Genomic DNA, 15,724 nt, shown 5'->3' with positions numbered 1-15,724 from the left:
GCCCATCTGATCAAGATCCTGTTGTAATCTGAGGTAACCTTCTTCGCTGTCCACTACACCTCCAATTTTGGTGTAATCTGCAAACTTACTAATGATATCTCTTATGCTCACATCCAAATCATTTATATAAATGATGAAAAGTAGTGGACCCAGCACTCCACTGTGGCACTCCAATGGTCAGAAGCCTCCAGCCCGAAAAGCAAACTTCCACCACCACCCTCAGTCTCCTACCTTTGAGATAGTTTCGTATCCAAATTAGTGAGTTCTCCCTGTATTCCATGAGATCTAACCTTGCTCACTGGTCTCCCATGGGGAACCTTGTTGAACGCCTTACTGAAATCCATGTACACCATATCTACTGCTCTGCCCTCATCTATCCTCTTTGTTACTTCTTCAAAACACTCAAGTTTGTGAGACATGATTTCCCACACATAAAGCCATGTTGACTATCCCTAATCAGTCCTTGCCTTTCCAAATACATTTACATCCTGTCCCTCAGGATTCCCTCCAACAACTTGCCCACCACCGACGTCAGGCTCACGGGTCTATAGTTCCCTGGCTTGATCTTAACACCTTTCTTAAACAGTGGCAGCACGTTAGCCACCCTCCAGCCTTCCAGCACCTCACCTGTGATTACCGCAGATACAAATATCTCAGTAAGAGGCCCAGCAATCACTTCTCTAGCTTCCCATAGAGTTCGAGGGTACATCTGATCAGGTCCTGGCGATTTATTCACTATTATGCATTTCAAGACATCCAGCACTTCCTCCTGTGTAATATGGATATTTTTCAAGATGTCATCGTCTATTTCCCTACATTCTATATCTTCCATGTCCTTTTCCACAATAAATATTGATGCAAAATATTCGTTTAGTATTTGCCACATCTCCTGCGGCTCCGTACAAAGGCCACCTTGCTGAACTTTGAGGGGCTCTATTCTCTCCCTATTTACCCTTTTGTCCTTAATATATTTGCAAAAACCCTTTGGATTCTCCTTGACTCTATTTGCCCCCTCATGTCCCCCTTATGCCCTCCTGATTTCTCTCTTAAGTATACTCCTACTTCCTTTATACTCTTCTAAGGATTCACTCGATCTACCATGTCTATACCTGACATATGCTTCCTTCTTTTTCTTAAACAAACATTCAATTTCTTTAGTCATCCAGCATTCCCTATACCTACCTGCCTTTCCTTTCACCCTAACAGGAATAAACTTTCTCTGGGCTCTCGTAATCTCATTCCTGAAAGCTTCCCATTTTCCAGCCATCCCTTTACCTGCGAACATCTGCATCCAATCAGCTTTGAAAAGTTCTTGCCTAATACCGTCAAAATTAGCCTTTCTCCAATTTAGAAATTCAACTTTTAGATCTGGTCAATCCTTTTCCATCACTATTTTAAAACTAATAGAATTATGGTCGCTGGCCCCAAAGTGCTCCCCCACTGACACCTCAGTCACCTGCCCTGCCTTTTTCCCAAGAGTCGGTCAAGTGTTGCACCTTCTCTAGTAGGTTCATCCACATACTGAATCAGAAAGTTGTCTTGTACACACTTAACAGATTCCTCTCCATCTAAACACTTAACACTATGGCAGTCCCAGTCTATGTCTGGAAAGTTAAAATCCCCTACTATAACCACCCTATTATTCTTACAGATAACTGAGATCTCCTTACAAGTTTGTTTCTCAATTTCCCTCTGACTTTTAGGGGGTTTATAATACAATCCCAATAGGGTGATCATCCCTTTCTTATTTCTCAGTTCCACCCAAATAACTTCCCTGAATGTATTTCCAGGAATATCCTTCCTAAGTACAGCTGTAATGCTATCCCTTATCAATAAGGCTACTCCGCCATCTCTCTTGCCTCCCTTTCTGTCCTTCCTTTAGCATTTGTATCCTGGAACATTAAGCTGCCAGTCATGTCCATCCCTGAGCCACATTTTTGTAATTGCTGTGATATCCCAGTCCCATGTTCCTAACCATGCCTTGAGTTCATCTACCTTCCCTGTTAGGCCTCCTGCATTGAAATAAATGCAGTTTAATTTATCAGTCCTACCTTGTTCTCTGCTTTTTCCCTGCCTGCCCGGATTGTTTGACTCACCTTTGTTCTCAACTGTACCAGTCTCAGATTGAAATCTTTCCTCACTATGTCCCTGGGTCCCATTCCCCAACCTTAATAGTTTAAATCCTCCCGATCAGCTCTAGCAAATCTCCCTGCCAGTATTTTAGTTCCCTTCCAATTTAGGTGCAATCCGTCCTTCTTGTACAAGTCACTTCTATCCCAAAACAGCTTCCATTGATCCAAAAATGTGAATCCTTCTCCTGTACACCAGCTCCTCAGCCATGTACTCATCTGCCCTCACTAGCTTGTAGCACCGGGAGTAATCCAGATAGTACTACTATCAGGACCTCTTTTTTAAAATTCCAACCAACTCTCTGTAATCTTCCTTCAGAATCTCAACCTTTTCCCTTCCTATGTCATTGGTTCCAATGTGGACAATGACCTCCTGCTGATCCCTCTCCCCCTTGAGAACATTCTGCACCCTCTCTGAGATATCCTTCATCCTGGTACCAGGGAAGCAACACACCATTCTGATTTTTCGCTGCTGGCTGCAGAAACATCTGTCTGTCCTTGGACTGTAGAGTCCCCTAACACAATTGATCGCTTGCAACCCGATGTACATCAGAGCCAGTCTCAATACCAGAAATTTGGCTGTTTGTGCTACGTATTGCTGAGTGTCCATCATCCCCTACATTTTCCAAAACACCATACTTGTTTGAAATGGGGATAGCCACAGAAGACTCCTGTAATACCAGCCTACCTCTCTTACCTTTCCTGGAGTTAACCCATCTGTGTGACCATGTCTGAGACACTCCCCCCTTCCTATAACTGCCATCCATCACATCCCCATGCTCTTGTAAATTCCTCATTGCCTCTAACTGCCCCTCCAACCAATCTATTCGATCTGATAGGATTTGCAACGAATGGCATTTATAATCCTCAGTAACCCGTAAACCCCCCTTAAATTCCCACATCCGACAAGAAGAGCATATCACTCCACTAAGGGTCATTTTTGCTTCTTTCAATCTACAGACCCAGAAAATAGCACTGTCTTATTCCTCTAATAAACACTGCTCCAGGTTAAATTAATATGTATGGCTTATATTTTAAGTTTAATCAAGAGACATAGCTCAGTAAAACATTTAATCAAGAAAGAACCCACTCTACTCACTGCTACAGACTTATTTTAAGGCAGCACTTCAAATCCACTTATCTGCCTCTGTGCTGTGACCTTTCCCAAACAGGTTCCTCCAAGGTCAGTTGTGAATTTCACTTTTTTTAAATTTTCCGAGATCCACTCCGATGTCCAGTGATACATGAATTCAACAGCAAAGGCAATGTGGGTTTCTTTCTCACGCTCTCTCCTTCCATGACCTCACAATGTACTTCCTTTGTTCTTCTCCCTTTTAAAACTGCTGTTGTTTTGAGTTTTTTTTTCTCCAAAGTTACAAAACAATGCAACAGCATATAAAACAATAATTGTTGCTCCTGGAATTCGAGGAAATCACCTCCAACACCTAAAATACCTCAAAGAAGGAGCTGCTGTTACAGCCAGAAATGTTTCCCGCCCTCCATCTTGGATTATCCAGAATCCTGTCTTCAGAACTCATTTTCTGGGGAGCACTAGGTTAAATCCCATCCATGGCGGATGGTGAAATTTGAACGGCTCATGTGGTGCAGCGGTAATGCCTCCACCTCTGAATCTAGAGGAACCAGCTTCAAGCCCCACCTGCATAATGACATCTTCAAACAGGTCCATTGGAAAATAGCTTATTCTGGAGCCCTTCATGGCCCAGCGAGTGCTGGGCATTGGGAAATTAATTTGCTTTCCTTTTGTTCTTGTATTTGTGCAGGGACCTGCTTTCTCAGGAATGTGATGGAATACTCCCCATTTTGCCTGGGCGACTGCAGTTCCAACAACACCTTCAACAAAGCAATCCACTTGATTGGCGACCACAAATATCCAGTCCCACTATCAGTGATGCTCAGTAGCAGCAGTGTGTACTATCTCCAAGGTGCACTGTAGAAATTTGCCAAAGATCCTGAGACAGCAGCTTCCATACCAATGACCACATCTATTTAGAAGGACAAAGGCACCAAATAGATGCATACACCACCACCTGCAAGTTCCTCTCCAAGCCAATCACCATCATGACTTGGACATATATCACCTTTGCTTCATTGTCACTGGGTCAAATTCCTAGAATTCCCTTCTTAATAACATTGTGGGTCTACCAACAGCACATAAACTCCAACAGTTGAAGAAGGCAGCTAACTACCACCTTCTCAAGGACAACTAGGAGTGGGCAATAAATGCTGGTCAGGCAGGGACATTCATGTCCTATGAGCTAATTCTAAAAAATCTCTTAAGACATTGAGCAACAGAGTGAATTCCCATTTATCTCTCTACCCCCTTGGCTCACAAGCCTCATTCCTGATGAAGGGCTTATGCCCAAAATGTCGATTCTCCTGCTCCTTGGGTGCAGACTGACCTGCTGCGCTTTTCCAGCACCACACCCTCAACTCTGATCTCCAGCATTTGCAGTCCTCACTTCCTCCTGGAGTGAATTCCCTGTCAGCAGTTATTTGGTCTTTCTGAAGGCTTTTGATAAAGTCCCTCATGAGAGTATGAGATACAGGATCTTACATACTGATGACCAAAGTTCAAGCTCAGTATGGCATTTGAAGCAAATGATTGCCCCACTTAGGACATTGAGCAGCATAATCTAGAATAAAATACCGGTATTATAATTAAGATAGGACTAGTGATATCCCTCCAGGATTAGTGTTATAGCCCTCAACTGTTCATTTTATCAAGGAACAAGACTAAGCCACTTGGCCCTTTGAGCTGCTTTGCCACTCAATAAGATCATGGCTGATCTGATTTTAACTTCAACCCTGCATTTCTGTATATCCCTGAAAATCTTTAACCCTTGGTAAACAAGAAGCTCTCTACATCTGCCTTAAAGATATTTAAATATTCTACATCCATTGCCATTTGAAGAAGGGAATGCCAAAGATTCAAACATCTAAGAGAAAAAAACTATTCTTCCTTATCTCTTTTAATAAGGGTGCACACTTATTTCTAAACTATGACCCCTAGCTAAAGAAAGTAGTTAAACAGGCTAACTTAATGCCTGACTGAATGTGAACAGTCAGTTATTAAAATTATTTTAAAATGGATCTGCAGTCAGGAAAGAAAATTGTTGTTTTAATGATTAGTATCTTTACAGTATTTGCCACATCCATGTGGGATGAACTTACAAGTTTAAATGGACAATCATACATAGACTAGGTAACTACATTGCAGAATACCTATACTCTGTTGGCAAAAAAGGCTCTGAGCTTCCAGCTGCCTGCCTCTTCAACACACAATCCTATCCCTTGGCCAACATCCTCTGTCTCAGACTTGCTACAGTGCTCCAGTGAAGCTCAGTGCAAGCTGGAAGAACAGTATTAGGGATGAGCTGGCAAGAAGGATACAGAACTGGCTTCGTCAATGGAGACAGAGGGTAGCGATGGTAGGATGCTTTTCGGAATAGAGGGCCAGGACTGGTGTTGTTCCACAGGGATCTATGCTGGGACCTCTGCTGTTCATGACCTACATAAATGATTTGGAGAAAAGCATAGCTGGTCTAATTAGTAAGTTCGAGGACGATAAAATGATTGGTAGAGTTGCAGATAGGTATAGATCAGTTGGAGGCATGGGCAGAAAATGGCAGATGAAGTTTAATCCGGACAAATGTGAGATGATGCATTTTGGAAGGTCAAGTACAGGTGGAAATTATACATGATTGGCAGAACTCTTAGGAGTATTAATATGCAAAGGGATCTGGATGTGCAGGTCCACAGATCACTGAAGATAGTAGTGCAGGTAGATAAGGTAGTTAAAAAGGACTATGACATGTTTGCCTTCATTGGAAAGGGCATTGAGTGTGAGGATAGACAAGTTATGCTGCAGCTTTATAGAACATCAGTTAGGCCACACTTGGAATATTGCATACAGTTCTGGTCACCACACTACCATAAGGATGTGGATGCTCTGGAAAGGGTATGATCAGCAAGAAGTTGACTACTCGCTATATGATGGTATATTTAATTCATTATTTTAAATTTTGTGAATCATTGGTATTTTATTAAATGGTATATTGTATTGTTTATACCTAATAAAAACATTTGAGTTCACTATTTTTTCCACTTCATTTTTTCATGTCCAAACTTTAGCATAACCTGTTAAACTAGCAGGCTAGAAGGTTACATCTTTCATAGATATGGTTCAAAAAGCAGTGCCAAATCTTTCAGGCCTGAAATTAGGAAGTATTTATTCATGCAACTGATGTAGAAGTTTGAAACTATCTTGTGCAAACAACAATTGATGCTAAATTTAGACTCAAATCGAGAGATGTTTATTAGTTAGATTCTTTTTATTCATTCACAGGATGTGGGCACCATTGGGTATGCTAGCATTTATTGCCCATGCCAAATTGGCCCGAGGCCAGTTAAGAGTTAACCATATTGCTGTTGGTCTGGAGTCACATGTCGGCCAGGCCAGACCAGGAAAAATTGCATCTCAATGAAAGAGAAAAAAACTTACATAGTATGTGAATTATTTAATTATTTATTAATATCTATACCATACACATATATTTTCATAGCCATCATCCATATATTTAAATAAAATGCTTTGCTCTTACATGTTACATAAAACTTTTACTATTGAAAGGTTGGCCCATTAAGGACAGGATCAATATTACCCCTTTGCCTGCATTTCCTTCCTCTTCATTGGCATTCATCCCTCCCTCCTTCATTGTTGTCCAGACAATTCCGCTCCCCTCTTCAGTATCTCTGACATTTAACTGCTTTCTGCCTTTCCTCTTTTCACCACTCACCTTACCATCCATTCCATCTCCTTCAGCAACCTATCTATTTCCTACAAAAGAGTGCATTCAGTTCAGGTGGTGGGAGTTTTACTTGCAAGCTGAAGAGCCATCGACCTGCAATACCTTCTTTGAGAAAGGCCACCATATCAAATGACTCTTCGTTGTGTAAGTGGCCATTGGAAGGCTTTCATTGTGATCAGGTACCCTGAAGAGTTCTTGGCTGATCAGAGACTGGCAGCTCTCCATTGCAGGTAGCAGCACTGTGAATGTGGTGTTAGCTGCTGGCAATATATCCAAGAGGTCCAGAATCAGCAAGAGACCCATGTCTCAGGTGAGAAAGAGGACCAAATGGGGATTGCTGGGTGGGAATCACTCACTGTTGAGAGAGAGGGTTGTCGGGAGTTTGGAAGAAATGTCAGGGGTTTGTACTTGTCACAGCGAGTAACTAACAATGGGGGACTCCTCCTCCTCCACCACCACCACACAAGTGAACCTGACAGAGTTTGCTTCTCAGACATTCTGTGTGGCAATTGCTCCCTTGTGCTATTGGTTGAATGACAGCAGTTGCAGTCTGGACTGTAAGTGGGTGTTACTACCTACTTAGTGGCTTCACTTGGCATCAGGGCAAGAAGGCTCCCACCCCAGTTTAATCAGGGCAAAGACAGGAAATCAGCAGGGTATTCACCCCACATCTTCCAACCCAATTTCCTTCTCTTCCTCCCATCTTAAACTCACCTCAGGGGAAAGCATTAAATTCTCCCTGATGTATCTTATGATGGTATAACATAGAACAAGGCCATTCAAAACATTATGCCCATGCTGACTCATTACAATTAAGTTCCACTACCCTACATTTTCTCAGTAACTGGAGTATTTTTTTTTCTAATTCAAATATTCAACTAAATATCATTGAATCTGCCTCTATCACCATTTGAGGGAATGTCCTCCAGATCATAACCACCCACTACATTTTGTTTTCCTAAAGTCACCCCCATTTATTTTGTCAACTACCTTATATCTATGTCCATTCATTAACTGTCATGTATCGCTAGGAACAATTTCTCTTCATTCATACAATTGAAACCCTTATCACTTTGATCAGCTCTTTCAAATCTGTGTAATTCTCTGTTTTATTGAGAACAACCTTAGCTTCTCCATATTTTGAACAGAAAGTTTTCATTCATGGTACCATTCTGGAGACTCTTCAAGGTTTTGATACTTTCTCTAAAGTGTGATAATTAGAAATGTCACAGTGCTGCAGCTCAGTGTTTCATAAAGATTTGAGAAAATATAATTGCTTTCATACTTTATTTATAAATCCAGAGATCCTGGATGGCATTTTTAGGTCCCTCTCAACATGCACTACCACCTTCAATGATTTGTAAAGGTCCAACTCTAGATATCTATATTCTTGAGTCATCTTAGGAGCTTTAACTTTGGACTCTCTTCCTTTCCCCACATGCAAATAGATCTAGTCTGAATCCAAACTACATGCTCCTTGCAGGCTTCCCATGTAATGTTTTATCAACCAATTGATCCTATCTAGCTGGGGAAGATTACTTTTCAACTCACTGAAATCATCTTTCAATTGAATAGCTCCACCTTTAATTGTACCTTATTCTTTTGTATACCTAAACCTAGGTATAGTGAGGAGGGGTGAACCGCAATGCCTGGGAGTTTTAATTATTTGCAACACGAAACTATATTAGCCTTTAGCTAAAAGTTAGTACTGATCAATTTAAGCCAATTTCAAGTTTCTACTGCGTGAAGGAATGAGAAGTTTTATTACTTGCTAACCTCAAAAAAATTAATAAATGCAGCATGAAACACAAACACAAGTATAAGGTTAAAAAAGGGGAGAGTTCTACGACTAGAAAGATTTTTTAAAAATGCATTTTAAGAAATTCTTATAGCTCTTGAGTTGTTATAGTTGTACCTGAGATCATGGCTGTTTAATATGTCTTGAAATCTGTAGAATCCTTGAGTTTTCAATGAATGGATGTTTTACCAATTTGATTTATTACTAAAACCGACTTTTTGAGATGATGAGAAGGAAACAGGAAGAGAGTCTTCCAGATCTTGCTGTTACCAATCGATTTTCCTTTCCCTCTATTTGTTTCTGTACAAACAACTACCAAAACATGGTGCCTTTGTGTATTTCTGAATCTGCTTTCACATTCTCTCCAAACTGGATAGTAGCAGGCAATTTTCAAATTTATTTTCTTAAATTCTTTTTAACAGGATGAGGGCATCACTGGCTAGGCAGCAGAGAGTCAACCACTTTGTTATGGATCTGGAGTCACATGTAGGCCAGACCAGGTAAGGATGGCAGTTTCCTTTTCCTAAGAGATGTTCGTAAACAAGATGGGTTTTCTGACAATTGGCAATGGATTTATAGCAGTCATGAGATTCTTAATTCCAGGTGTTTATTGAGTTCAAATTCCACCATCTGCCATAGTGGGATTTGAACCCAGGTCCCCAGAATATTGCCTGGGGTCTCTAGATTAACAGTCCAGTGATAATACCACTAGGCCATCACCTCTGATATGTGCAACTTATCACCTTTAGTGTAAATTTAATGTAAATTTGTTGTAAGTTTCTTGATAGTTGTTACAACTGAGATTTTTCTGTTCGATAGATTCAGTTGTAACAAGCACAATTCAATTATTTAATTAATAATTTTTAAGAGCAGGAGTGAATTTGAATATTTTATTGGGATTTAAACTGTAAAAGTGTGAGTTAGGTTCTGCCTGAATAGCTGCTCTGATGGCACCTCTCAAAAACAAATAGAAAATATTTTTTGAAAGTATTTTTGTATGAAGCACAACTTTAAGACTCATTCGCAGTTGGGGGAATAGCAAGTTAACTGGACACTTGGTTGACAAAAATAAGAAAAACAAATGAAAGGAAAGCTCAATACCTCTGATTTCCTTGGACTCAGGAATTGAGACATATATTGAAAGTGGTGGTGTTTTTTTGTTGATATATTTAGATTAGACAGACAGACTATCTTTTAAATAAGATAATTAAATATCAGATAGAGGGGCATTGAATATTCCTAGATTGTTTTCTCAAACTAAATAACAGTTACACACATGAGCTTTTCTGTCAGTAGCTAGTCTGTGCATTATGTTTTAACCAGTTATAGAGAAAATGTGGAAAATGTAAGGAACTCTACTATGAAGAAAAACTAAACCTAAATCAAGTTTGTGTTTGATGCTAGGTTAAGAATTGGATATAAGAGATTCCAAGTTATCTGTGATCATTTTCGAGACAATTAACTGAATTCATTAAACAGTGAGTTTCGTTTGACTGCCTAGGAAACAGTGTAATTTATTTCACTTTTGCTGTCTTCTGTCTGGTCAGTTGAGGCTGGAGTAGATGGCATGATGGCCTTGTAAGTAAGTTGGAAACCTTTAGCTGTAACTGAAGAATCTGACAAGAACTTCAGAGTCATAACATTGCCTATGGTAGAAGGAAAATAAAATTGTGAATTAATTTCTTGGTAGTAATTTGCTCTACGTTTGAAAAGTTGACATTAAGTTAATCATCATCAATTTTCCAATTTTTTAATTTTTGTAGCAGAATCAAACTTATGCTAACTACTGATACGGATGAGTAGAAAATATTGAACATCCATAGAAGGATTGAAAATCTGTAGAATAATTTGTGTTCCTGTGGATAGAGTTTAGATTAGATTACATTACACTGTGGAAACAGGCCCTTCGGCCCAACAAGCCCATACCGACCCGCCGAAGCGCAACCCACCCATACCCCTACATTTACCCCCTACCTAACACTACGGGCAATTTAGTATGGCCAATTCACCTGACCTGCACATCTTTGGACTGTGAGAGGAAACCGGAGCACCTGGAGGAAACCCACGCAGACACGGGGAGAACGTGCAAACTCCACACAGTCAGTCACCTAAGGCGGGAATTGAACCCGGGTCTCTGGCGCTGTGAGGCAGCAGTGCTAACCACTGTGCCACCGTGCCGCCCAAATATATAGTTCTATATAGCTGGAGAAATCTAAGGTTTAATTGAAAATAGCTCACAAAAGATTTAAATGCTCCTTTACATACATTTACCTACCGTGTGGAAACAGGCCATTTGGCCCAACAGGTCCACACCAACCTTCCAAAGAGTAACCCACCCAGACCCATTTCCCTCTGACTAATGCGAGGAGAAAGTGAGGTCTGCAGATGCTGGAGATCAAAGTTGAAACTTTATTGCTGGAACAGCACAGCAGGTTAGGCAGCATCCAGGGAACAGGAGATTCGACGTTTCGGGCACAGGCCCTTCTTCAGGAATCTCCACACTGACTAATGCACCTAACACTAAGGGTAATTTAGCATACCCAATCCACCTGACCTGTACATCTTTGGATTGTGGGATTGTGTGATTTGGAGAATTGCAAACTCCACACAGACAGGCCCCCAAGGCTGGAATCAAAACTGGGTCTCTGGCACTATGAGGCTACAGTGCTAATCACTGAGCTGCCTTAAAGGCGATGACAAACACAGATCCTGTGAACCTATTACTTGCGAACCCCAATGCCACACCAGGTTACTGTGGATTTAACCCATGACCTTGGGCATTATTAGCACCACACCCCAACCATCTACACGAACTGACCAACACGTAGATCATGACAGTTGGAGTTTTATTCTGTTAAAGACAATAGTGCTTCAAATGTAATGGGAGAATGTGAAAATACACAAGAAAAGCAAGGAAATAATATTACAGTAGATAGCCCAGGCTCTCTCCTCACTCCAGTTTTGAGGCTAGTGAGCTAGAAATTGGGGAAAAGCTTTATTACATCATAACCCTGAACTGTTTCTATGCTGTGGTTCCTGATTGTGAGCAGAGGGCTAAGAGGAAATCCTTTGAAATTAATGTCACCAATATCTGATTAGTGCAAAATTTTGAATTCTTAACATCTTTTTAATGACCCAAGTGGGAATCACCAAAATGCTAAAGGCAGAGAATGCCACAGCAACTGGTTGCTTTATTCAGCCAACCTATGTTTCTCCAGTGCTGTTCTTATGTCTTAAGGGCAGTATGTTAGTGTGAATCTACTCATGGTATCATCACTGTGTTACAGCATGGGACTTGCAATTACAATTGTATTATAGCATGTGACCTGAGGGTATAAATATACAATACAAGGAACAATATTAGGCCCTTCAGGTTTGCTCCACTATTCAACAGATTAACTTGGTCAGTGACCAGTACATACATAGTACTCCAAATGCGGCTTCACCAAAGCCCTCTATAAGTGAAGCATAACCTCCTTGTGCTTGCATTCAATTTCTCTCACCTTCCCAAATAACTTGCTGGACCTGTATACTAATCTTCTGCAATTCATGCACAAGGACATTCAGATCTGTCTGTATCTCAGAGCTCTACAATCTCACACTATTAAGCTGATAAGCTTATTTGTTATTCTTTCCCACTTTCCCACATTGTATTCCATTTGCCAGAACTTTGCCCATTCGCATAGCCTATCTGTATTCCTTGCAGGCTTCTTATGTCCTCTTCATGACTCATTTCCCTATTTATGATTGTGTCATCAGCAAAGTTAGTTACTATACTTTCGGTCCTTTTAACCAAATCTTTATTATAAATTGTAAAGAGTTGAAGGCCCAGTACTGACACTTGTGGGACACGACTCATAACATCCATCCAGCCAGAAAAGACCCATTTCTTCCTACAATCTGGTCCAATTTAGCCAGCCAACCTCCCAACAATGCCAATATATTATTCCATATACCATGTGCTTTTTACACAATAACCTTATCAAATACATTCTGGAAACCTCAATACAATACATCCACTGATTCTCCCTTATCTACAGTATAAGTTATTTTTTCAAAGAATTCCAATTATTTAATTAAACATGATTTTCCTTTGACCAAATCATGTTGGCTCTGCTTGGTTACCTTGAACTTATCCACGTGTTCTATTATAATGTCTTGAATAACATTTTTCTTATGATAAATGTTAAGCTAATGGCCTGTAGTTTCCTGCTTTCTGCCTCCCTCCCTTTTTGAATAAAGAAGTTTCATTAACTCTTTTCCAATCAAAATGAACTTTCCTTGAATCTAATGAGTTTTAAAAATGAAAACCAATGTTGTTTGGTCAGCTGTGTTTTTTTTTTGGGGGGGGGGTCTGCCTTGTATTTGGAACCAGATTTACTGCACATTTATGTCCAATATTCCATACGCTTTACAGATTTAAAGAAAAGCTGGATAGCTTTTGGGGAGTTGAGACGAACCACACCTTTTACAGATTTTGTTGTTGGGTACACTTTGCAGATCATTACAATTATATTTGTTTCAGGAGAGGGGCATTAAAGAGGAGAAGAGAGGTTTATTGATTTAGCAATCACCTTCATGCCAAATAGAACCTTTATGTAGGTTCTTTAAGACAAGAAAAGTACCAGGTCATTGATGCAATGCTTCAGGACAAAGCATAAAACCATAGCGGCAGGCCATCAAAAATTACATGCTTTAGGTGCAGCTGAAAAATATTCACCACTGTGTCATAGCAAATGACTTGAAGGTCTAAAGTTCTCATGCTAAATTTTACCTTGACTGTTTTAAACATGGCACGCTAATGGGAGCAGTTCCTTGTATTGTATATTTATACCCTCAGGTCACATGATATAATATAATTGTAATTGCAGGTCCCATGCTGTAACTTCTTAGCTTCATATTAGCCCAGACACTTTTCTTATTCAGGAATGAAATATAGCTGCAACAAATGTCCTTTGGATCCTTCAATCTCATGATATTCATGACTAGTTTCTTGTGTTGTAGGAGATAACATTAGCATTGCAATGTCAAGTAAAATACACTATTGAAGGCAAGCTCACACCAAATGCTGCCATTTCTAACCAACTGTCTAATCCTACTAATGGCATTTGTTTAGTGCTATAGAATCCCCACATTACCATTGTTACTGGCACCGAAATTATATTATGGATGTTTGTACCTGATAGTCAATTCAGCTGAAGAATTGACTATTGCACATGTGTTTGCATAATGTCATACATCTGTGGTTAATTTCTATGATGTTTACATTTTGTGCATGTCTGTTAGGTAAGTGTTGGACTCAAGTCTTATCTGTTGGGCTGACCTCTAATTGCACCATTGGAGATTTGTTGGGTTCAGAGCTGAGTGTCATGTCATTTTAATACTGCTTTTTCCAACATTAATTGTAATTCAGAAAGCAAAGGGATTAAAGTTCATTAACATCTTAAGATCAATGTCTTTCTTCCTTGCATCTAAAACATTGGTTTGAGATTGGTTAGTTATGATGGCTACTCAATGGATCACAGCAGCAATCTGTGAGTTGACTAAATTAAAGGTGCACATTTTCTGCAGTTGTATCGGACTAGGTATTGTCATCAGGAACTAGTGCCTCTTTGGTTGGAATGAAATTGATACATAAGCAGTAATGGAAAATTTGTTCAGGAAACAATGTCACAAATAACTTGAGCACTTCATATGCAACACTATATGAAGAGAATTTGACATTTTTTCAACAATTCTTAAAGAAAGTTGACTTCAGAAAATTCTAAAACTTTGAGAAGTATTTCTAGTTCAACACACAAGAATTATTAAATTATATGGTTACCTGTACTAATGATGTCACTTGGTAATTTGTTTCCACAAAACCTGAGAACACACAAAATAGGAAGTTTGAAATTGAGCAGTAGAAATGGAAGATTCCCTAGTGAAAAATATAAACTTAAAGATGCAAATTGGATTTCCGGTCTGCAAAATAATCAGAGACACATTCTGACTTGAAGCATATTTCCCAATGCGGAAACATTGTCTTTACACTATAGTCTTTACATATGTAATGTTTTTCAGGAGACAGGAATATATCTTGATTCTGGATTTGGAATCAATTATTAAGCAGGTTACAACTGTTAGAAAAATTCAAGGTAATCTCAAAGTCAGCATTGTTACAGGAAAGGGTAATCATGTTTAATCAATTTATTGGATTTTCTTGAAGGAGTAACATGATGTGGATAAAGGGGAGTCTGTAGACATGGATTGTGGATTTCTAGAAGTCATTTGACCAGATACCACATGGAAGGTTTTTGCACAAAGTAGAAACACATGATGTTGAAGGTAACATGCTAGAATGGATCGAAGTTTGTCCGACTGGCTGGCTGGCAGAAAATGGAATATGCATAAGTAGGCCATTTTCTGATTGATAGATGTGAAGTGTGAAGTTCCATCGAGGCTTTACAATTTATAATATTGACTTAGAGAAGAGAAAAAGAGGAGCAGGGTAACTAAATCAGTGGCTAAAACAGAGATAGGTGAGTAAGTATACTGTACAGAGGATATAAAGAGGATACAGATAAACATAGATAGGTTGAGTGGGCAAAAATCTGGTAAATGAAGTTTAATATAGGAAAATGTGATATCTGGCAGGAAGAATAAAAAAGAGTATTACCTAAATGGAGAACATCTGAACAGAATTCCAAGGTGTAGAGGGATTTAGGTATTCTAACACATGAGTTACAAAATGTTAGTGTTCAGGTACATCAAGAAATTAAATTGGCCAATAGAATGCTATTGTAAGTAATGAGAGGAATTGAATGTAAAAGTAAGGAAGCTATGCTTCAGTTACACAGGACATTGGTGAGACCAAATTTTGAATACAGTTTATAGTTTTAGTCTTCTTATTTCGAGAAGAATGAAAATACATTGGTGGTGGTTCTGAAAAAAATTACTATATTGATATCTGGACTGAGTGGCTTATC

At 39.5% G+C, this 15,724-nt stretch overlaps 1 protein-coding gene across 1 annotated transcript in view; it reads right to left on the bottom strand.

Moving 5' to 3' along the window:
* Nucleotides 1–6,655: 6,655 nt before the first annotated feature.
* tnfaip6 (tumor necrosis factor, alpha-induced protein 6) overlaps nt 6,656–15,724 on the bottom strand; it is a 51,248-nt gene continuing 42,179 nt past the window's right edge. Inside the window, exons 5-6 of the mRNA XM_043694155.2 lie at nt 14,581–14,621; nt 6,656–10,402 (exon numbers count right to left, since the gene is read on the bottom strand). Coding sequence (XP_043550090.1) covers nt 10,254–10,402; nt 14,581–14,621 — 190 coding nt within the window. The 3' untranslated portion in view covers nt 6,656–10,253. The remainder of the gene's footprint in view (nt 10,403–14,580; nt 14,622–15,724) is intronic.

The sequence above is a fragment of the Chiloscyllium plagiosum genome, unplaced genomic scaffold, assembly GCF_037043375.1.
Source record: "Chiloscyllium plagiosum isolate Xiang-an unplaced genomic scaffold, Cpla_swu_hap1 HiC_scaffold_7, whole genome shotgun sequence".
NCBI lineage: Eukaryota > Metazoa > Chordata > Chondrichthyes > Orectolobiformes > Hemiscylliidae > Chiloscyllium > Chiloscyllium plagiosum.
This window is presented reverse-complemented; position numbering and strand designations above follow the sequence as displayed.